This window comes from Drosophila willistoni, chromosome 3R (genome assembly GCF_018902025.1).
Source record: "Drosophila willistoni isolate 14030-0811.24 chromosome 3R, UCI_dwil_1.1, whole genome shotgun sequence".
Taxonomy (NCBI): Eukaryota; Metazoa; Arthropoda; class Insecta; order Diptera; family Drosophilidae; genus Drosophila; species Drosophila willistoni.
Genome location: NC_061086.1, coordinates 10,005,255 through 10,029,153, shown reverse-complemented (window position 1 = coordinate 10,029,153; position 23,899 = coordinate 10,005,255). Strand labels below are relative to the sequence as shown.

At 36.9% G+C, this 23,899-nt stretch overlaps 3 protein-coding genes across 14 annotated transcripts in view; 1 reads left to right on the top strand and 2 right to left on the bottom strand.

Moving 5' to 3' along the window:
* The first annotated feature begins 6,194 nt into the window (after window positions 1-6,194).
* Window positions 6,195-9,041, top strand: LOC6651397 (sodium-independent sulfate anion transporter). Its single transcript, XM_002073452.4, has 4 exons — window positions 6,195-7,547; window positions 7,607-7,909; window positions 7,974-8,119; window positions 8,185-9,041. Exons 1-4 carry the CDS (start codon window positions 6,425-6,427, stop codon window positions 8,515-8,517), a joined length of 1,905 nt encoding a protein of 634 aa, XP_002073488.1. The 5' UTR covers window positions 6,195-6,424; the 3' UTR covers window positions 8,518-9,041.
* A 1,650-nt stretch (window positions 9,042-10,691) lies between these two features.
* LOC6651396 (sodium-independent sulfate anion transporter) lies at window positions 10,692-12,979 on the bottom strand. The gene is made up of 3 exons (XM_002073451.4): window positions 12,519-12,979; window positions 11,359-12,448; window positions 10,692-11,297 (listed from the first exon to the last, which is right to left on the bottom strand). Exons 1-3 carry the CDS (start codon window positions 12,888-12,890, stop codon window positions 10,735-10,737), a joined length of 2,025 nt encoding a protein of 674 aa, XP_002073487.1. The 5' UTR covers window positions 12,891-12,979; the 3' UTR covers window positions 10,692-10,734.
* A 1,586-nt stretch (window positions 12,980-14,565) lies between these two features.
* LOC6651395 (tropomodulin) overlaps window positions 14,566-23,899 on the bottom strand; it is a 52,363-nt gene continuing 43,029 nt past the window's right edge. For 2 of the 12 annotated variants that reach the window (XM_023180803.2, XM_015176653.3), the window contains exons 2-7: window positions 22,062-22,214; window positions 20,781-21,293; window positions 20,466-20,717; window positions 20,251-20,398; window positions 18,768-19,062; window positions 17,675-17,705 (exon numbers count right to left, since the gene is read on the bottom strand). In XM_023180803.2, the coding sequence (XP_023036571.1) occupies window positions 17,690-17,705; window positions 18,768-19,062; window positions 20,251-20,398; window positions 20,466-20,717; window positions 20,781-21,293; window positions 22,062-22,214 (1,377 nt within the window). In that variant the 3' untranslated portion in view covers window positions 17,675-17,689. Of the gene's footprint in view, window positions 14,853-15,895; window positions 15,933-16,324; window positions 16,591-17,603; window positions 17,706-18,767; window positions 19,063-19,684; window positions 20,067-20,250; window positions 20,399-20,465; window positions 20,718-20,780; window positions 21,294-22,061; window positions 22,215-22,439; window positions 22,746-23,899 lie in introns of those variants that run through there. The other 10 variants (XM_015176654.3, XM_023180801.2, XM_023180802.2 and 7 more) reach the window with 10 other exon arrangements.

The window sequence follows — 23,899 nt, the reverse complement described above, 5'->3', positions numbered from 1 at the left end:
GAATGCTAAACTGTTGAATCTATTTCTGACATTACATTGCATAACTTGCCAATTGGGAATGCCAATTGAAATTTCCAAAGAAATCTATTCTGGGAAAGAAACGAAGAATTGTCTAGTTCTAGAGCTTTGGCTTAGATGTTGAACTCAGATTAAGTATAAAATGGTTTAGATGGTACTACGTCTTAGTTTATTTAATATTTGTTTGCAGAATGTTTTATTAAATACAATTACAATTGACTTAAGTCACTTTAGTATTTCAATATTGTATAACGAGTTTGCTTCTTGTATAAAAGTTTATCATGGCCATCATATTTAACCACGGATATGCCAAATATTTAAACAGTCAAATGCCGCAGCCTAGGCCAAGTGCGATAAACTCTAGCCAAAGTTTACTTTCTGTCCGCGATATGACAAACATAAACAAAACCAAATCTACAAATGAGAGAAGCTCCATTAATATGTCATTTACTCTGTTTCCTTCTACTCCACATTAAAGATTATATATACCCTTACAGAAATGGGGCTTGTAGACTTACGAACCTATAAACATCTTGTTAACTACCATTATTGATTCATTTTGTAGACCTAATGGCACTTTTTTCTACTACAAGTTCCTTATTTGTAAGTGTATAGGAAAATATACTCGACTGCTCTAATTTAGGCCATCTGGTTTTTGTTGAGACAAACATTCAACTAGTAAAAAAGAAAAACATTGTAAAATCTAATTCCTTCTATTCTCTTTGCAGGGATTTCTAAATATTTGCTTAGCTAAAGCCACGGCAAAGTCTGTGGCACGCTCTGGCTTAATGCTAATTGCGGGTTGGTCGGGGGGCTTATTCAAAGTTTACCCTTCCCTCTGCTTGCTGGGGGGCTGACCGCAACGAGTGTCGAGTGCCATTTGTCAAGTGCAAATACAAACATGATGCATAAATTTCATAGATGAAATAGCAAAAAACCCACAGTGATTCAAAGCCATGTCGTAGTAGTGCAGTCACGTGAAGTGACAGAGACGTCAAACACCATGATAATGATATATATTGCATATCGTACATACATATATAAAACTTAGATAGAGGTACAACATGTAATCAAAGCAGTTGCCGCCTCGTGCATTGAACTTGCTTTGAATTTCAATTGGAACTTCCGTCAAGTGGTCCACACACATTTCAATCATTTCCAAAACGGTAAATGATTATTTTTGATTTTGTTTTGTTTACCACTTTGTCAATTTTTACAAATTTTTGGACATCATTTTGAAAATTAATTTTATTTTTGTTGTTTGTTATCATTCGAAAATTGATTTGTTAATTCACGTTGCTTGTTAACAATTCATTAGCACGGCCATAAATTGAATGAATGAGAAGCATTTTAGTATCATTTAGCAGCTCGAGTTGGCCAATTAGAATTGGCAAATTTTCGATTATAATTAGAGAATTGCCATCAACTAATTTGTTTAATCATAGGCATCAAAGGTAGGAAAATACCGACACCCTATCATCATTTTGATCATTATCATCATGATGATCATAGACGATTGTCATTTGCTATAATTTAGTTGTTTTTTCTTTTTATATTTTATGATTTCGTTGGCGTTGAATATGTTTTACATTTTTAATAAGCTCATCGAGGGTATTCAGCATTAGAAAGATTTTAAAGTGAGTTTGAGAAAATATTCAATTCAATGAATTATTTTAGCATTCAGAAGATAACTTCATGTAGTCTGTTTAGATGAGAGCTTAGGACTTGAGTTTATAATGGGTGAAAGTTAGATAGAATTCTGTTTATAGTTTGGTTATTAAATTGGTGTCCATTGTCTCTTGACTGCCCCTAATGTTTAATGGTAAATGGTGCCAGGTGCTTGTTTATATATGTAGCTGGAGATGTGGAATGAAGTCCAGTCATGTGACCAAACGAAATCAGTATTTTTTCTCTTTTGTTTTTGTTGACTTTTTGTTGTTGCGGTTATTGCCGGTGATATAAACAAAGCGTAGCAGATCACGTGAAAGATCATCATCGTCGTTAGCCTCATTATTGTCATAACAGGCAGAATCAGTTTCTGGACATGTTTGATAGGTTTCCAAAATAAAATCAGAAATGATTCAAAAACCCCGGAAAAAGATATATACACATAACTTTCCGAGAGTAATGCAGTCAATATGACCCGTTGATATTCACAAACTGACATTGAACTTGGTTTGTTGGACCCCAAAATCATGTAGGCCCTGACATGCTTTCCATGGGTCTTAAATAATGTAAAAATGCAAAAAAAAAAAAAGAAAAAAACAACGCAAAACTTCCTCAAGCCTGACCTCCGAGTGTCGCATATGCCACTAAAATATTGATTTTATATACAGATTTTATATATATATTTATATTATAAGAAGTATTACGAGTATCGAGCATATCGAGTATACGCATTCATGTGTCTGGCAGTGATATTCTGTGGGCCAGTGAGTCACGTGAAGCCTTACATTCAGGTTTTTTGTGGTGTTATTTACATGCCTCAATGCATTCCACTAAACACGCTTCTCTGGGGTCTTAGGTAATTTCATTTAATATTGCTGTTGTTGTTGTTGTTGCTATTGTTGTAAAATTAATCGACTGCACAATTAACAGTTTTATTTGACTGACAATTGTTGTAGTTTATCATTTATAGCGTATAATAATCGCCTTCTGTTTAAACAATTGCCGCATATTTACGCTGGGCATTTTATTTGGCAGGAGGGATTGGTTTACAGTTACTTTGTCCAGTGGGCATTACGTGCCTGGCATGTCCCCAAAATGGGTTTGCATACAAAGTGGCAAGCCTTTTGCTCTCATGTGACTGTCTGACTGACTGACTAGTTACATACTACCTTATCACAAGTTACTCATTCATCACACTCTTATCTGTTTCAACCGCCCAAATCTGCTAAAATTCAAGGCCAAACACCCTGCTAGAGACCACAAATCAACCTCAATGACGGGAGACAGTCAAAACAATCTGAAATTAGGCCACCTACGCAAAATGTTGTGTAGTTTTTGTGCCTCTTTCCGTTTTGTCATAAATCAGAAGTATGAAATGTGAGAAAATCCGTAACAGGTTTGCATCTTCCTCTGTCTGTCACTGCATTATGACCGACAACCGCAAACAAAATTAACAACACGCCAAACAAATTAAAATCACATTTACTTTATACAAAAAAATAAAAAATTCAGAAAAAAACAAGCAAAATATAATTAACAAGTCTCTCACCGCAATTATGCACATTTAATTACTGCATATATGTAATGGGGGGTTTACGCTGCGTATGAGTAATGCAAATTAACCACTGAGAGAGTGTTACATATTTAATTGAATGCACATAAGTGGATATCATAAATATTTATAAGAGGTACCTACTTATTTATCTACAATTACTTATGTGATTGTCCACCAAGTAAATGAAATTGTGAATGCCTGAATTTAATTATAACAATTTCTAGATGCATTATAAATATTTGAAAGTAAATTGAGAAAGTCATAACAAATATTTCTAAACTAATATATATTTGAGTATTTCAAATCTTATAAATAGATGTTTTAGGGTATTAAAATTATGTTCTTGTTTAAGATTATTTGATGTGGTGCTTTACTCTAACAGTCAACATAATAGAAAAATGAGTAATGAAAAACCCCCCGAAATGGGGTCATTTGCTTCAAATTGGAATCACACTTAAAACTCGAATTAAATCACAGCAATTATTTAGATAAAATTGTGCAATGCCTAAGATATTTTAAATGAAATTAGATTTTTTATAAGGCTCAAGAGTCTATAGAAACAAAACTACAAACTATTTTTATATGAGTCTATGAAACAAATAAGAATAGTTTGTAGTTAAAATGAAAGACACATTAGAGTCAAATATTTTGCAAATTTCTAGGTATCCCAAATTATATCTATTAAGTAGTTTGTTCTCCCTTCCCCTAAATCTTTTTTAATTGTTTTCACAATTAAGTTTTTCACTATTTTTTTGTGTACTCAGATCCGTTCATTATTCAACTCTATTAATACAAATTCGCTTGATCAGCGACCTGAAGCGTGTTTTGAAAGTTTTAAGAAGACTTTGCCACTTCACTGGCATCTCTCAATCAAATGGAATCAATTTTTTCCCCCATTTTTATCGTTTTTTTTTCTTGTTGTATATATATTTTATGATTAATTACTAGCTTGAGGCGATGTCATGTGGGTTACAATTTTCAACGTATAATATTTTCCTCTCCCTGCTTATGTATATATGATTAAATTTAAAGACAGCTTAATGAGTTGAAATTAGGAAATGGCATGATTAAAGCCTGTTCATCATGTCCAGCAGCAGCAGCAGCATCAGTTCCAGCCGAGGCTTTATCTCTGTAAACCTGAACGATATTTCATGTTCAAGAGACACAAAGGCAGACCATGAGACAGAGACAGAGAGAGAGGGAGAAAGACAAGATCATGCATTATACACGTGCTGTTCAGTTGAGAAAAACCCAAGAGGAAAAAGCCAAACTTCAAGAAAAAGAAAAAATCCCCGCATTGAAGCCAGTTTTTTTCAAGTTCTGCAGAATTTTTGTTAATGCCAATTTCTGATGCAAAAGATAAAGTTATTGAAATAACCAACTTAATTTTTTAGTCTTGTTATGTCAGCATTCAATTGTTTTATAATTAATAGTTGTAATTGTATATTATTACAAGTTGTAGTGAGATTAAATTATTGGTTTTTGTTTTCCTATAAATGACAACACTGAAACCGGTTCGTATTATTAAATCTGTCAAAAAAAAAACAAACTTAATCATTTCGTATTTTTATATAATTCATCTAGTTAACAATTACAGTCGTTCTCGTCTTAGTAATTAGCCCAAAAAGTACAGAGGCTTATCTGCCCTGTAGACTGGCCAAGTAAGTACATGCTATATAATATATACTTGATTTATAGATGGCGCACTTCAAACTGATTTATATGCGATTTCACATTGTTTGTATTGGCTATGACTGTTGATTGATTTGGCTAGCCGATAGGGAAAACGGCTACCAAGCGCGCGATTAATTGGCCAAAGTTGTAAAGATTTGTAGAGAAACGAGTAAGTAAAGTATAACATATTCCATTTTGCCAGAGAAAACAACTTGTCAAAGCCTTTTTTTGTGTGTAGGTAAACAAACATCACAATGAATAAAATATTTTAATGTACTTTGATCTATTGTTTGTTTCTGTTTCTTATTAAAAGTGCGAAAACCATAAAAAGAATAGTGCATTTTTAAGTATGAGAATTGCTTAGCAATAATTGAAGGGCTGAAGCCCATTAAAAACGAGAAATCGAGAAATCATCAGTGTGAAATTCTTTATAATTATCATGGAAATAAATATTATAGAATCAAGCCATTTTTATTTTATTGTTTTTCGTTACAAGCACTTGCAGAATGCAAACAAAAAAAAAAGGGAAACTTTGATTAGATAAATAAGTCGACGTGGGAATATCCAGCATTCAAAAGAATCTCTTTATTGATAAGAAAATGTGTATATATGGGTCTAAGCACAACAGTGAAATTATTAATAGGATCATTATGAAAGTGGTAAAACGTCAATATCTGTTTAATCATTTTAATATTATTCATTTAATCATACGAGGCATTTTCTAAATTTATTTATTGAATCATTTTATTATGCACACTAAACTTCACAGAGACCTGAATTATATGTTTATTTAAAGATAACAATTAAATTTTTTTATAGGTTTCATTTCAATCAAATGAATTAGAAATTCTAATTCCATTGCTTATTTCCGGTATGCATTTTGCTAAATTAAATTTTGCCCTATAGCATCATAGTTAGATTGTTTTCCACAGGGTATGCCAAAGTCACGGTGTCTGCCAGAGACATGGGTACTTCCCTCCCCCCCGCCGCTTGGTAGAAGTTATAGTTTACTGCTCATCTGTCATCTATAATTCTTTGGGCGGTTACACGATGCTCAACGCCAACGCAAGATGAAAAGTCCCGAGACTGAGAGCCGGTTTGATGGCCAATCGAGAGGTGGCATGGTGGAGGGGATCGAGGGGCTCTTGTCCACCTAACGAAAGCCGGCGGATAGTCTCGAACGAGCTCGCGTCTCTCGGGCCCATTTATAATCAGTTCCCAAACGCTCGGCGTAGCAAACGACAGAGACTGTTGCTGCTGGTGGCTTTGGCTGTTGCTGCTTTAGCGTCTTTTGACTCGATCTCGATTCGAATTTCAATTTCATTTCATTCCCTCGATTGAGGCGGTCGCGAATAGTTCGTATCGGCGCAAAAAACAAAAGTGTCCCTAACAAAGTGTCCAACAAGTGCAACAAGTGAGAATAGTGCAAAGTGATGAAGCCTTAGAAGAGGCCAACCAAAAAAAAGGATAATATAAAAATAGACAAAAGTGAATCCATATTAGAAAACAATGAGCAACAGGGACACAGGTCACAGCAATGGCGCCTACACAGGCTCGGAGGTGTCATTGGATATACCCACCAATACATTGTATCACACATCCCGCGACTGCATTATCGAGGGCGAGGAGGAGCCAGCCAAGTCAAGTGGTGGTTGCCTCGACTGCCTAAGAAGCACTTGCTCCAATATTTTCCGCAAGAAGACGCTCTACAAGCGCTTCCCTATTCTGGTCTGGCTGCCACAATACAAAAAGGATTACATATTTGGTGACATTGTGGCGGGCATCTCGGTGGCCCTGACTGTTATACCACAAGCTCTGGCGTATGCTGGAATTGCTGGCTTGGATTTGCAATATGGATTGTATGCCTGTTTCTTGGGTTGTTTCATCTACATCTTCATTGGATCCAGCAAGGATGTGCCCATTGGACCAACTGCTATTTCAGCTTTGCTTTCGTTTCAAATCGCAGGAGGAAGCTGGCAAATGGCGACATTGCTGACCTTTCTCACTGGCATAATAGAGATCTTGATGGGCGTATTTCGACTTGGCTTCCTCATAGATTTCGTCTCTGGCCCTGTGGGAGCGGGCTTCACCAGTGCCGTCTCCCTGATCATCTTCAGTTCACAAATGAAGGATTTCCTGGGCATACAAACCAGTGGCAATACGTTTCTTCAGGTGTGGATCAGCATTATCAATGATATTCACAACATTAGTTGGCCCGATTTTGTCTTGGGCCTCATATGCATCACAGTGCTCCTCAGTTTGCGTGCTTTGGCCAGTTGCAGTGTCGGACCCAAGGAGGGCAAGTCGTCGGGTCAGCAACTTCTAACGGGTATCATGTGGACCATTGGAACTGCTAGAAATGCTCTGTTAGTTTGTAGCACAGCCGGCTTGGGTTACTGGCTATCGATTAGTGGCAAAGAGGATCTCGTACGAACTGTGGGCTTTGTGCCCAAAGGAATGCCCACATTCCAGCCGCCACCATTCCACATGGATCCTGTGGTGAATGAAACAACGGGCGAGATATTGCAAGATGCTCAAAGCTTTTGGGATATGGTCAGCACACTGGGTTCTGGCCTTATTGTGGTGCCTCTAATTGCTTTGCTTGAAACAATGGCGGTGGTGCAGGCTTTTGGTGAGCTCCGAAAAGCTTTTGTTCTAGTTTAGGGATACTAATCCTTGTCTTGTTTGCAGCTGATGGTAAGCCCACAGATGCCACTCAAGAGCTAATTGCCTCTGGAGTTTGTAATGTGGCCAATTCCTTTGTCCAAGGACTACGCAGCAATGGTGGAGTGGCTCGTGGAGCCATCTTAAATGCCAGTGGAGTGCGCACTCAGTTGTCGAATCTGTATACCAGTGTGATTGTCATCATTGCTCTACTCTACCTCACTCCATGCTTTTATTATATACCCAAAGCCGCTCTGGCGGCCATTATCATTGCAGCTGTAATCTTTATGGTCCAATTCCGGGTCATTAAGCCCATGTGGCATAGTAAAAGTGAGTAAATCTGAAAAAGATACAATCATAAATGACATTGATGACATTTGAATTGTGCATTCAGAAACTGATCTCATACCCGGACTGGGAGCATTCTTTGCCTGTCTGGTTCTACCTTTGCAATTGGGCATTCTGGTGGGCATTGGCATCAATGTGGTCTTCATTCTATATCAGGCAGCACGACCCAAACTGCGCATTGAGACCCTGGCGGTAAGTTCTCTCTCTTATTCTCTTCTGAACTTTCTCGTGAAGTCATCATATTTTGATCTTTACAGACTACAAGTGGGCTGAGATATCTTATGCTAACACCAGATCGTTGCCTTATCTTTCCATCCATGGAGTTTGTACGTAAAGTGATCAACAAACAGGGTGTCAAGTCCACTCTGCCCGTGGTTATCGACTGCACTCACATTTATGGAGCCGATTTCACTGCGGCTAAGGTGATTTCCACCATGGTCACAGACTTTGCTCTGCGGGAGCAGCCGCTCTTCTTCTACAACCTGCAGCCGCGTGTGGCTCAGGTGTTCGAAGGACTCAACAAGGATCTGGTTGTGATCTATGATATTAACACTCTGCATGCCAAACTGGCCGAGAAGACGGCGCTTTAAGCGCCAGCTGAAGATGATGGTCAACCAATGCAACCTCGTTATACGATATAATGTAGTCTTATTGTTAGTTTTCTCTAGACTCAATCTTCCAATGCCTTTTGGGCGAGGCCAGCGGCTTGTAGTAGTTTGGTAGATGGCCAGAGACGGCAACCCACGCAAAATAGTCCAAAACTATTTATTATCTTAATTAGCATTTAACTTTAAGCAATCTTTTACTATTATATATTATATTTATTTGTTTTGTGAATTTGATTTTTGGCAAAATGTTGTGAATTTTGTTGAACGAAATTCACATTGTTTTGTTGCGACTCATGGATTTTTTTTTATTTGTTGTATCTGCTGTGCATAGTATTAGTATTGTATTATACAAATCCAAAAACCAGACAACAATTGAGTATTAGTTTTAGATACTTAAATATAAATAAAGACACGAATTAAGTAATTCCAAGAAGAGCTTCTGCCTCCAGCAGAAGCGTTAACATAAACGAATGATGTAATACAAATATATTTTGCTCGAAGGTTAATCGATCTATGAGTTACCAAGTGTTATTTTTGGCAACTTTCGCCCAATCATTTTATGAACTGTTGTTCATTGGGACACTCAATTGCAGCAATATCTAATCAATTTGGCTGAGATTTAATGCTTTTCCAGCTACTAGCACAAGATTGCCAATTCGATTTTGGTTGTGATGAAAATTTATGACCAAAACTGGATCAAATCAATATCACTATGATTAGAAAGCCGACGCAAATGAAAATGATTTATATTTAAATAAACACAGACACTTGGAGAAATTTTTTATATAAGAAAGATCCATCGTATATATAATAGGCAGGAACTGGTCAAGTCTGATGAATTGAAATATAATTAAAAAATTTTTTTTTCTTCTTGAACCATTTTCTTTTGATGATGTATTAAAGCATATTTTTTTCGAGAAAAATATATTTTGCATTTACAAAAACTGTTAAACTACTTAAACTAACATTAACTATGTTACATTAAAGTTAAAAGAGCACGGAACAATTAAAAAATTGAAATATACGTTTAGGACATGAATAACAAATTAATTTAAATTTGCATATTTGGTCAGTTTGCGTCTGTTTCAGACTCTATTTTAACCAATTTCTAACCGATCTTAAAAATAACCATCAAACACTTTGAAGTTGGAATCAATTTAAATAAATTTAGAATTTGGAATAAATTTTCGGAACGATAATTCTTACTAAATATGAATTTTTTGCTAAAAATGGCAAACAATTTAGTTCTCGATATTTTAATACTAATTGAAAGACATAATCGTAACTTAAAAATAAAGACAATTTTTCAAATACTTAAAAAATTAAATAAATTAGATTATGAAGTTTTGAAGTTATAGTATTCCAATGAATATTTTGCTATTTTTTGTCTTCGCTTGATAATATAACTTAATAATTTAAATTTAAAATTGAAATTCACCATCGAAAATTGGTTAAAGTATGGCAAAATTACAGATTTGTAAGGCTCATAGTTTTGTTTTTAGAACAGCCTTTTATTTACGATAATCATTTGGCAAAACGAGAAATTCGATTCAATTCAAGTATCTTAATTTAGCTTTCTTGATCAATCTGGCAACACAAATGTCATTCAACTTTTTTACCGTTAATTGGCAACAACCGTTTCACACGCACTCAAGCTTCAACTTGGCCAAATAAAAGCTCTGCAAGCTTTCAAATCAGTTTAAATTGGTTGGGAAAAAGTTAAAACCATTTAACCTTAACATAAGCATTTTGGCATATTAAGAGAGATGTCTAACAATAAGTCTATAAATTTAAGTGGGATTAGTATAATCTTTTCATTAGGGGAAATAAGTTGGAGCTTTTAGTCTCCTGCAGTTTAAATATTCAACAAAGATGCAAACAGTTCAGATTTTGATTTTGGGGGATAAAAATCGGTAATTTTTATATATAAAAAATAATCAATTTTTCCTGGAAAAATATCCTTTTTGGTTAAGGAACTTTCCCTCATAATCGACCAATTTCGTTGACTTTTCGAAATTATTATATAGAAAGTAGAATCTATATTCTATGCGAAGTATTAAACTGAAAACTTATTAACATTTTATGATGAAAATACTTAAAATGTGATAGTCCTTTTCCGCTTTTCAATTTATATAAAAAAATCTTATATTTGCTCAATTTTTTTATTGAATAAATATCGGTAAATATTAAAGATTAAGTTCAACTTTTAGCCAATGAGAGTGTGCTGGCCATGCTGACACACTCGCTGGTGCCTCCTTCAGCTCGATTCAGTGAGTCCACCGAACGTGTGAAACTCTCATCCTGGAGCTCCTGATTCAGAGCATGTGTGTTGTAGCAGAGAACAAGCCTGGTGTTCAGACCCTCGAAAATGCTGACCACACTTGGCTTCAAATTAAAGAATATGATCTTTTGATTCCTTCTACGGAAGTCATCGACAATCGATGAAATCACTTTGGCAGCTGTAAAATCAGCTGCATAGATGTAGGTGCAGTCAATCACCACTGGAAGAGTTGACTTGCTGCCCGATTTTAGGATCATGTTGCGAACAAACTCAACGGAGGGAAAGATTAAACAACGATCGGGTGTGATTTTGACGAACTTAATTCCCTGCACTGTCTCCAGTTGTTCCAATGTGATCTTTGGCCTTGCCGAGTGATATAATATGAAGAGCAGGTTGACTCCAATGGCCACAGTGATGCCAATTTCCAAGGGCATTACAAGACAGCAGATGAAAGCAAATATGCCAGGCACTAAATCGGATCCTATAAATAAAGGTCAAAGGTCAAATCACTCAAAATCATTTCTTTGGAGTACGGAACTTACGTTTACTACGCCACATGGGCGTGACGATCTGATACTGAACTTGGAAAATGACTGCCGATATGATGATGGCAGCCAGCACAGCCTTGGGTATAAAGGCAAAGTATTCGGTGAGGAAATTGAGGGCCAACACGACAATGATGCCAATGTAGAAATTCGACATATTTGTGCGGCATCCGCTGGCATTATTAACAGCTGAACGAGCCAGTCCACCGTTGCAGCGATAACCGGAGAATAGGGATGTGGCAATGTTGCCTACTCCGCAGGCAATCATCTCTTGGGTGATATCGATTTGTTTGCCCTTGGAGAAGGCTTTGCACACCGACATTGTTTCCAGTAGCGCCATAATGGGTATGATAATGAGGCCATAGCCCATGCTCTGGACCATCTCCAGGAAATTCTGACCCTCCACTGGCGGTATTCCCGCCGTGATATTCCCAGGCTGGGGCTCAATCGAAAACGGCGGCAGGGAAGGTGATGGCATACCCTTGGGTATATGTCCTGTCAGACGGAATGGATTCATACCATTCCCATCCAAGTACATGGTAATCAAAGTGAAAATAATGACTACAGAAGCATTCCGGGAAGTGCCCAGAAACTTGATGAAAGCATTTACTATCCTCTGGCAGCGGCTACGTTGGGCATTGTCTTCGGGTCCGATCTTTATTCTACTAAAGCTGCGCATAGCCAGGAGTAGGAAAACGCAACCGAATCCCAAACAAGTGTCGGCCACTCGTATATTCTCTATATCACGGAACATGCTAATCCAAGTCTGTAGAAATGAGTCACCCTCACTTTTCACTCCCAGCATTGAGCGCATCTGAGATGTGGACACAATTAAGGCCACAGCACTGGTAAATCCGGCACTCACGGGACCGGACACAAATTCCACTAGACAACCCAACTTAAAGATGGCCATAATGATCTCGATGATGCCCGTGAGAAAAGTCAGCAGAACAGAACGCTGCCACGAGCCCTGAGCAAATTGAAAGGTCATCAGCGAGGCCACAGCTGTGCTACCGATTGTGCTATCCTTGCAGGTTCCGAGGAGGACATATACAAAGCAACCCATGAAGGCGCCATAGAGACCATACTAAAGAGTTAAAGGAGACAAAGAGGAGATGTAGAGAAAAAGTGCAATTTCCAGATCGTTCTTTACTTACCTCCGGCGGCAGACCCACCACTCCGGAATAGGCCAAACCCTGGGGTATGACTGTTAGACCTACAGTGAATCCTGCCATTATATCGCCAATACAATCTTTTCTATTATAATGCGGCAACCAGGTCAAAAATGGCAAACGTTTCTTCAGTGTCTTCTTGCGACAGATATTCTTGACAAAGCGCGTACAGCAGGATGTTGAAGAAGCCTCTTTCTCCTGCTTGATGGCCTCCAGTTGTTCCATACTCTTGTACTTTGACGTCCGATGATCGGTCATCAGAATAAAATCCGTAGAGGAACTATGGAATTGCGCCTCCAAGTTCTGACTCACCTCCGTTTGCTTACGGAAGGTCACCTCGTTCTCCAGAGTGGACATCTTCGGTGTCGATCTTGCTTGTCTAGGTGCGCCACGGGCCGACTGATAATACACACTGGGCTATGCGATGGATGCGGTCGGACATGCGAACTCAACCTGATGATGGGAAGCTGCGTCACGAGCTCTTATCTCTGTGCCGGAGTCTGTTTGCCGACATCGCCGTTTGTGTGTGGGAACGGGATAAAGGTTGTATGTTTCAGTTATCTCCACAGAGATGGCCATAAACAAGCCAGTAGCGCCACAGTAGCGCACTTGACAATGACCAACCAGCAACAGGTAAATTTGTTTAACTTGACTTGTCATGCTCAACAACTGGCACAACTGTCACCAATGATCCAAATTTTCCATCAATCAATCGAATGTGTTGATTATACACACACATAATTGAAGGGATAAATATTGATCTTAACAATTATTCACATTCATTCATTTATGAGTCCATCCATCTGGCCACTGAATGACTGCTGTTTAAACATCTTTGTTGAAATAGTTACAAATAAAATAATCGAAAGTGTTGGGAAAACATCAGAAAAACCGGAAAAATAAGCTTTCCTCGTGCTTAGAAACAAGTTGAGTCTAAAGAAATTATTCTCAGCTATCAAAGGGCAAAAAAAAATAATTAAAAACAAAAGTAGTTCAGTTTTTAGTTTTTTAAAGATTTTGAAAAAAATTGCAAATTCTAATAAACACTCACTCAAAATGTAGAATTTTTTAAAAAAATATTTCAGTAAATTCAAACTCAATTTTATGTTTAACATTTGACATTGGTTTCCGGTTTATTTAGTGTCTATCATAATAAAAAAAAAAAATTCTATTAAAAGCCACAAGGAAGCTGTCGTCTGTTGGAGGAAGAGCTCAAAGTATTTTCTTATCATCTACAGAAGTTCTAAAGAATCATTTGCTAACCAAATTAGATAGAAAAGATTATCAAATGCATTTAGACAAGAGTTTTGCGTAGTTTCCTTAACTAATTCAATAGAAAAAAAGCAATAAAAATTCATTTTTTAGATTTTTATTTAATTTTAATGTTTTTTTTTTTACATGATTTTTAAAAATTGTATTTTAAAAGCATTGCATTATATCATATAAAGTAAGATATATCATTTTACATTATACAATTGTTGATTTGTTTTCTTTGTAGTTTAACCATAAGTTTAATATTATGTTTAAGCAATTTTATAATTCAATAGCAGTAAATTGTTTTCAGAGACCATGGCTATATATTTATCATATATATGTATCATATATATACATATATGTGTATATATTTTATGTATGTGTGTAGCACTTGAAATTATTTCGTACATTTGTATATATGTATGTATGTATATAAAAGTGCTTGTTAAAAACTAAAAGAAAATTAACATAAAATTTCCATGAATTTTAACCAATAGAGAGAAACAAAATATGTATAATAAGTAAAAATAATATAAAAAGTGCGTGTGAAGTTGGCCGCAGCATTAAACTCGCGAACAATTGACAATTACTTAAGGAAAGAATTTTCAGATACATTTAAGATATGCCAATATTGACAAATTGAAAACAATTGGTGTAAATGTGTGTGTGTGTGTGTGTTTGAGTGTTTCAGTGTCTGTGTGTGACAATAAACATTTCTTTAACTCACTCGAAAAAAAAAATGATAATAATATTAGAGTCTGAACAAAACAAATTTGGATCAATCGAACACAAAATCAAAATTATTTGATGAACGCAACAAACATTGAAGCAAAAACATTTTGCATAACCAGAAACAATTTTTTAAACTAACAACAACAACATCATTTACAACAATATATATATATATTGTTTAAAGATAGCAGTTAGCACATGAAGGCCAGTAGGTAGTATTTCTAATCCATCCGTTCTCCAATCATCCATTGCTGATCCCTCCTCATTCCAATTACTGCCAAACGCCAATGGTGTAATTCCTGCTCAGATGACCCATGCGACGTTGACGTCCAACTGAAATAGTTTATGTTTTTAAATTATTAAGTCATTCATTCAAGGTGAGTACAAAACATTCAAAATAACAGAGCCAAATAAAATGGTTACAATTCCTAGCATAGCCAAATCAAACTCTTGGAGAAGATTCCAAGTGTCTGAATTTAGTTTAAAACAGAAATTCTAGACAATCTATTAGCTTAATATATATGTATTTGTATATACTACATCTACAATCTGGTCGATTATCACTTCTTTAAATATTTGCTAACCTAGTTAGGAATTATTTTCGGCGCATGTTTCTAAAGAGCGTTAAAAGTGACAGCACTTTCTGCTTGGTTTGACGTAAATACATAGGCTACCATTTTTTCCTTAAAGTATTTTTAAAGTAAACTTAACGATTATTGATAAAATATACAAAAGGTGCTTGAATTCTCGGCTTGTTGTCGAAAAGCTACAAAAAAATCTTTATACTTGATCGAAAATGTATTAAATCTAATGGGAAAAACTTTTGTAATCTGCTCAAAACAGATTCACTTATCTTAAAAAAATCGTAATACTTAAACTATGCCTAGAAACAATTTACATAAATCTTATCTAGTTCTAACTTAAATACTATTCTAATATTTCAAAAGAAAATATTGAAAACTTTTACGTACTGGATGTTAACATCATTCTTCGTTGTTAGTTTGGCGGCTGGTTGTTTGGTTGGTTCAGGAGGGCAAACAAATATATGGGGATATACACGGGGATATAGACTGTGTTTCAACATTCACATAGACAATCATATTGCTCTTGCTGTAGTTGTTGATCGGCTGGGGCAGTTGTTGTTGTTGTTGTTGTTGTTGTTGTTCAGGTGGTTCTTGTAGCTGGTGGTGTAGTTGTAGTTCTTGTTGTTGGTTTTTTTGGTGGTTTTGGTGATGGTGTTGCCGATTGTTGAATTAGTAATGAAAAATATAAAGATTGAACAACCAAAAACAAAACACACTCATACACACACAAACATAAAATGGTTGTATGCTGTTCTTGTTGTTGTTGTTGTTGGTTTTGCTTTGTCTTTTTTGTTTGTTTATTTACGCTGATTCAGGCGTTTCACACGTACTGCAAAAACACAAAGAAAAAGAGAGAGAGACAGAGAAGAGAAAGGGTTTGGGGAAGAAAAAGATATAAATATAAACAGGCATTAGTCAAGTTTTTGTGTAGAAACATAGTGTGGGATTTATGTTTAATGGTTAATCACTGAAAATTGACATAACATTCAATCAATTAATCAGTCAGTCAATCAAAAATAGGTATAACATTCAATATAGGCAATAGGCTGTAGGTAACTAAGAATCTTTTTGCAACTTTCATTGTTTGCTTTTTCAAAGTTTTTAGTAGAAGGCGATTAGTTGATTTTTTTGGGCATTTTTTCGGTTAGTCGGTGACAACATTGTTTGCTAAACAACAACAATAACTATTAGCTTATGACTTAAGAAAGAAAGGGTACACACTATTCGTTTTGCTTGGGAAATTGTTCTGTTGCTGTTGTTGTTGTACTGCTGTTCTGGTTCTGTGTTCGAAGAATATAAATACTCTTCCTCGCTTATTGAATTATAAAAAGGATTCGTTAAACATTTCAGTTAAAGTTGTTCGCTGTTTTATGTTGTAGTTGAAGGTTTGATTAAGATTTCACGTATTTTAAATTATGTTCCTGTTGGTATTGAGTATTATGTTTCTTGTAGAGTTTCACTTAAATTTTTACATCGCAGTTTAATTCCTATACGAAGAAAATAACATTAAAAGTCGGTGTTGATGTGTGTGTGTGTTTCTTTTGGTGGGTGTTGGTATCGGCAGGCAAATGAATTTCGATGCTTCAAAGGGTTAAGGATATAAACATGCAAAACAATAAATGATCAAAGAAGCATTCATGCACATTCAAAATCCGAATTAAAATGTTTCAGAACACAAAAAGTTCCTAGCACGAAAAAGATCGCAGAGTTAAGTATACAGTATTTTGTTTAAAGGCAGATAATTTATTTAGATTTTAAGCCCTTGCAGAAGTTCAATTTAAGACAATTTGGCAATGAGAATATGTTTGAGTTTCAAATAAATTATATTACCAATAGAATATTTTGCAGTTTAATCGCATTATTGTATATATATTCTTTTTTTAATCAGATCAGACAAATTTTAATGCTACAATCCGACTGCAAGGGTATACAAATTTCGGCACGCCGAAAGTTTTAATTCCGAATTCTTTGTTTTAATGTATTTCTGTTTATTTAATTGCTCATTCAGTAAAATGCAGTTTTGTTTTAATACTTTCTCTAATCTGCAAAATAAGCTTGCTATTGCTATTTGTTTTTTATATATATTCTTTGGGTTAGGCAAAATCGTCTTTAAGGTGCAACTAAGTGTTCATAGATACCTGTGTTAAGTTTTAAGAGAAAAATGAGGCCTAAAAACGATTTTCTGCTGGTGTTAGATGCCTTGCCTTTTGTTTCTTTCTCTGTGTTTTTTTGTGTTGTAAATCAGTTTTAAATATATCTCTATATATATAAATATCTATATATTTTAGTATATATAAATATCAGTGTTTCGTTTATATATCATTTGATTATTTCTTTGCTTTTTGTCTGCTGCTGCTTCATTTTCTTAGTTTTGTTATAAATTATACACATTTTCTCTTAATTTTCTTCATCTTTTTTTTTTGTTTGTTTGGTTTTTAGGTGGATTACAAAATTTTCTTTTCTTTATAAAATTATATTAAATTGTTTTTCTTTGTTTTTTTTTTTTGGTTTATTCGATTTCTTTTTTATTGAATTCTTGTTGATTTTCTATGCAGATTATTGAAAAATCTGAACTGCAGGCGTAACTCAAGATCTTTTCTTACTGCAAATGAGAAACAGAAACGAAAAGAGAGAGAGAGAGAGAGAAAGAGAGAATAGTACACATAAAACAAAATAATATGAGGATAACACAAAATAGAATATTTTTGAATTTGGATTGTTGATATTATAATACGATATATCAAAGCTATACGATATTTTTGAAATGGATATTAGAAAGCATCTAATGAAAAGTATTTAATAATTTCAATCGGTTTTTGAAGTTGTCATTGGAAAAAGTTTAGATGTATGTTTAGAAGACACTAGTTTCGATTAATTTACTCTACAGTAATTTAGAGATAATTTCTTTTCTTTTTTAATATTTACAAAAAGAAGAATCACATCCTTAGTAAAATATCTTATTTAAGGATCTAATCGTTGGTAATATATCTTGTATATATCGTATTGACGATTCAATATCTAATATCAACAATCTGTGCAACTGTCTGTCTCTGTGCAAAACAACAAAAAATATAAGACTGAGAGGAAAAATCCGTTGACTGGTGGTGTATATAAAGTGGTGTTTTTTTTTGTTGGGTGGGCTGGGTACTCTTCTTTTTCTGTGGTGCGTGTATGCATGTATGTGTGTGTGTGTGTGTGTGGTGAGCAAGTGGATTTAACCGCTGAGAGAAACGGGGCGGCTGCGATTTGGTTAGCACGGATTGTGAATGGACTTGTTTCTCGGTATTATATACACAATGAATATGAATATGGCAAAGCTGATTGACAACGACGATATGTATGGGGATTCAGTATCAGTATTCGGGTATTTTATATGTACACACAATCTTGGTCGGCAAGTTGTTGTTCTTGTGGACAGGGATCAATTGGTTGGGACAAAGTTTTAATTTACACCATGGACAAAAATCAAAAGTAAAATTATGTTGGGCTACAGGCAACGACAACAACCAATGAGGCGAGAGAACTGATCAAGTGACTGTCTGTACATTTGGTGGTTTGTGGTTTGTTCTTGTGGTGACTCCCCGTTCTTGGCATGGACGGTTGGCTGGTTGATTTGGTTGGTTTTGGTTTGGTGTTTCGTTTCGTTTTGATGGTCTTCACTCACGTGTGCGCTTGATAGACACCCTCATCGTCATAGTTGGGCGTAACCGAGCGACTGCCCGGCACTACCATGTTATCGGGATCGATTTCGGGATCAAAGGCATCGCCACCACCACGTATGACCATATTATCGGGATCAACTTCCACATCATATTCAGCTGGCGGTTGTGGTGATGGCGAGGGCGATGGTGAAGGTGTGGGCGTGGCCGAGCGATTATAGTTTAACTCGCGTTCAATCTCCATATTACCAGGTAGTATCAATTTGGGTAAATTGGGCTTAAGTTTTTGCACACGGAAGACTGAAGATCAATTTGGTGGTGTGTGGTGGGTGTTATCGAATTGCATTTTTTTGAAGTTTGGTTCAAATTGTGGTTGAGTTTTTTTGTTTTTTTTAAATATAACAAATAATTGGTTAATGCTTGGCTTAATCCAGAGACAAAATATCTATGATAATTACAAGAGACAATAAACATCTATAGGGGTGGGGGAGATTATAGGGTAAACAATGGGACGAGAAAAATTACAAAGGAGACTAGAAAAATGGTGAGACAAGTGAGACTGTTAGCTGAAAGAATGATATTCGTTTTCTTTTTTTTTTCTCCATAAATTGAACTTAATGTTTAACTAAATTTAGTTTAGATAATGTTGATGAGATCTAACAGCTAATAAGCCTTCTAAAAGAAATTCACTAGACTGCTGCAAAGAGTAACGAGAACGAGAACGTGAACGTGAACGAGAACGAATGATGAAAACGATAACGATAACGAGAACGCAAAGTGATCAGGTTAAACGCAACGAACTGGAATGAATATGTAATTATAATGGCCAACAGACGCAGGGGAAACGCAAGAACAATTTTACCTGATCTTACCACAAGAAATATATATGTATATAGAATAGAAAGAGAAAACTTGGAGGGGAGTAGTAAAACAAGAACGTGAAACGAGAACTCAACAAGTTTACCAAAAAGGAAATCTCATCGTCTGAAATCAGATTTCCTTTTCATTATCAGCACGCAAGAGGCCCAACGATGCTGAGGTGGCAGCTCCAACTCCAGTTCGGGCTGCTGCCGATGTAGATGCTTGAAGATTGCGCGTCAGACGACCTGATGGCGAAACATGATCAGTGGCTGTGCGTGCTTTGATAAACTGCTCAAAGGCAGCCAAGCTTTTTTCCCTTCTGGGTGAAATGTCAGCAGGTGATGATTGCAATGATGCTGAGGATGATGACGATGACGATGACGATGTTGGGACAGTGACAGCGGCAGCGGCTTGAGAATCTAACGTACCTTGTTGCAATTCACCTAAACGCGAGTGAGGCAACAATGGATCAATATCAACTAAAAAAACACAGATCACCTTAAGGAATCTATCCTGATAAGTGGATACGCAAGAGAGAAAGAGTGAAGAGAACCAACGATGGATAACCACCACCTGTCAAAGTAGAAGGAAATGTGTCCCTGCCAAATTCGAACGTCCACAACTTACTTCTGTCGATGTTGCGCTGCAGATGGGCGGCCACACGATGACGGGCATCATTGAATTCCAGATGCAAGCCAAGTCTCAGCAGCGAAGAGTTCTTCTCCACTAAATCGGTAATCTCCATTTCAATCTTGTTGCCCAGCACCCCTGATCGCTATGGAATTGAATGAAAACACTTCAATTAAGCCATCAATTTAGATGAATTTCATGACTTCGCTTACCTGGTTGGTGGCCCGGAACTCTTCAATGGTGTGACACTTGAGCAGGGCTTGCACCAGCTTAACAATCACGGGTGGACTGATGAAGTTGGTCTCAACATTTAATACTCTCAGGGTTTTGCTTTTCTCGATCGCCTCGGCGAGCAGGAGAGCTGTCCTATCGGTCAGGCCGACATTTGTCAGCGATAGAACTTCCAGATGTTCGTTCTGAGGCAGTGCGGCAAAGAGTTGTTCGAGTTTCTCATCAGAGATATTCTATAAGATTATACAGAAACAGATTGTTATAAAAGAGTTTTTGAATTTATCCAAGCGACTTACCTTAATGTTATTTAAGTTCAGATCAATCAGCTTGGAGTCATCGTCCTTGACGCGTTTGATTGATTCCTCCACATCTGTGGCATTGGGCGGATCCATGGGGAAAAGTTTCTGCTGCGTCGATTTGGTGACACCATCCCAACCCAAACCCACTGGTTGACCTTTGTTAAGGAGTGAGGCATGATATTGATCCTGATTCATCATCGAATGGAAACCAAGAATGGCAGCCAAATCGATAATCTCCTCCTGTGTGGCATCATTCAATGCATGCTCATACTCCTCGCCCATATCGATGGCAATCTGTTCCTCGGCCTCAATTTCGCGAGCATCTCTGGGTGGTGGCACCCACTTCTTGCCGCGCACTTTGCCCTGAACATATGGCTCAAATTCTGGCTGGTCGGGAGTCTCAATTGCCTGCTTATTAATGTGCTCAATCAATTGCTTGCGGTTCAGCGGCCCAGTGGCATCTTTGGTGCACTCATAGCTGCAACGCTGATCTGGCGGCAGAAAGTTGTCCTACAAATACAATATTTATTATGAAATACATTTTGATCGACTTTTTATACCCTTGCAGAGGGTATTATAAAATTGGTCAGATGTTTGTAACGCACAGAAGGAGACGTTTCCGACCCCATAAAGTATATATATTCTTGATCAGCATGAGAAGCTAAGTCGATATAGCCATGTCCGTCTGTCCGTCGGTGCGTACGCGTTTTACTCAGCCATCTTAAGAGCTATCGGGATGAAATTTTTTTTGGGAGCTTTTTTTTACCCGGGTGAGATAAAGTATGAAAATCTTTGGGATCGGACCACTATATCATATAGCTCTAGAAGAAACATTTTTGCAAAAATTGGAGTATCCCCATGAAATTTACCAATATGATAGTAATAGATATAAAATCTCAGATCCCAAAATTTGAATCTGATCCGATAAGTAGAACACAAGTTACAGTCAATATAAATCGGTTCAAACGCTGCCGGCAGCGCTGCTTGCTGCCTACTACTGCCATCATCAAATCAACAGAGCACACGCATACACACACAGACGCAACGCTACATGAACTGTATGTGTATGCGTGCCGTGCTTTGCTTAGAAAATGATGGAAGAAGAAAAACTTGTGGTAAAAAGAGAAATAATATTTTGTTTGTGTATTGATGAATTGAGTGCAGGGAAAGAAATTTCAAAAAGGAAAAATATTATTGCCAAGTATACTGCAAGGGTATATAAACTTCGGCATAGCCGAAGTTAGCTTCTTTGATATTTTTCAAATGACATTAACTTACATCAGGATCCACTTCTTTGGCCAAAATTGTTATCTCTTCGGGAGAGAGTTGAGCCAACAAGCTCTCCACATCCACATCATCGTATTCGCTTAGATCCTTGCCATATAATTTGGCAGGTGTGGTAAGCGTTGTTGTCTTTGTGGTGGCAGAAGTCTATAAAAACCAAGAGAGATGAAGTATAAAATTAGCACAGTTATATGCATAGGAAGTAAGTGTTTGGTTTCAATATAAAATCCTGCATATTCCTGTAATCCTAATTTGCGTAACATTTAAGTCCAACTTCCAACAGGGTTCACCCAAGTCACTTAATATATGCATTCAACTTGGTCACAATCATTTCACTTATTATTAATGAAAGTTAAAATTCACTTTCGATACATTTTTATGCTTCAGCTTGAGACTCATTGGCGGCTGTGGGGCACGCCTTTTAACCTTTGGCACCGGTCTCAGCTTGATCTGTTGGAACTCGGCCACTGGCACAACACTTTCCATGCCGGCTAAAGGTGTTGTGTGTCAGCTTATTATGGACACTACACCAAATCAATAACAATAACAACAATAACAATATTTTCGCCAAATCCAATTATGAATGCAACGCCCGGCGCGGTAAACACGGTTGGTTAGTTGGTGGCAACTTGTGGCGGCTCAAACTGTAGACTGTGACTGTGTCTGCGACTGGGCCCGAATGGCAACTGATTTCAAAGAGGCACACACCAAAAGCCAAGACCACCAAATTAAGCCAGAGACACACCAGGCAGAGGCAGAGGCATCAGCAGCAGCAGCAGAGCGACAGTCGTGCAACATTTGGTTGACGTGCTAAAGCTGTTTCTGTTGCCGTTTCTGCTGCAATCGCTCAAGCCGCAGACAGTCAGACAGTAAGCCAAGTCAAGTCAGTCAGTCAGTGAGTCAGCCAGTTGCGCTACAGAGTTGGCAATGTAAATTAGGCGAGCATACATTAAAATTTGTGGCAAACATGGGTTGAGGGGGAGGAGGTGGGGCCTGTGGCTCTTTGATGGTGTCTGCACTTAAATGACTTCCATTTTATTGTAAAGGGAGCCACCGAATCATTGTGGGCTGACTGTTTGGGACTGTGAGGGTGGATGGATGGGGTAAAATGTTGAGCAAAAATCAACAATTGATTCCACGACAATGGGAAAAGACGAAAAAGAATTGTGCAATCTCAAATGAGACAAGATTTATTTTGGTCTCATAACATTTTATGAGGGCCAACAAGAGCTACAACAAATTCCGTACAATTATGTAAATTGAATTCCAAACAGGAAGTCAGGAAAGTCAAAAACAATAAAATCCAACAGAAAATAAAAATCCAACACGTTAAAAAGAAAGCATACAATTTACATAAGATAATTGTAGGCGAGTTGTCTGGTTGGGAACCCTCTCAAAGTTCTATCAAAGCGTGACCTAAGCAAACAAAAACCAACTCAACTGAAACCAAAACCAAAACGAAAGGTCTTATAGCAAAGGCGCCCCCTCCGTTCAATCTATCCATTTAAGTTCCATACTTGGGCTACTAAATTAATGCAGAGAGCGCAAATCAAAAGACGATTGAAAGAGGGAAACACAGAAAACAGGTTTTTTCTGGAGGGCCCTCTCCCCTCGTCTCCCCCCTGCCAGACAGACAAAAGACTTGGACATAATATATATAAAAGACTTTAGTTTCAGCAGCTCCTGGCAGGCAAACCGGTTAGTTGGCCACAAAAAGTACAGCTAACAAAGACCTGAAGTACTACTACCACACACAATCATCGGGGCACATAGTGCAAGAATCATATGTAGGTATATAAATATAAATAAAACCCACAAATGGCAAACAACTG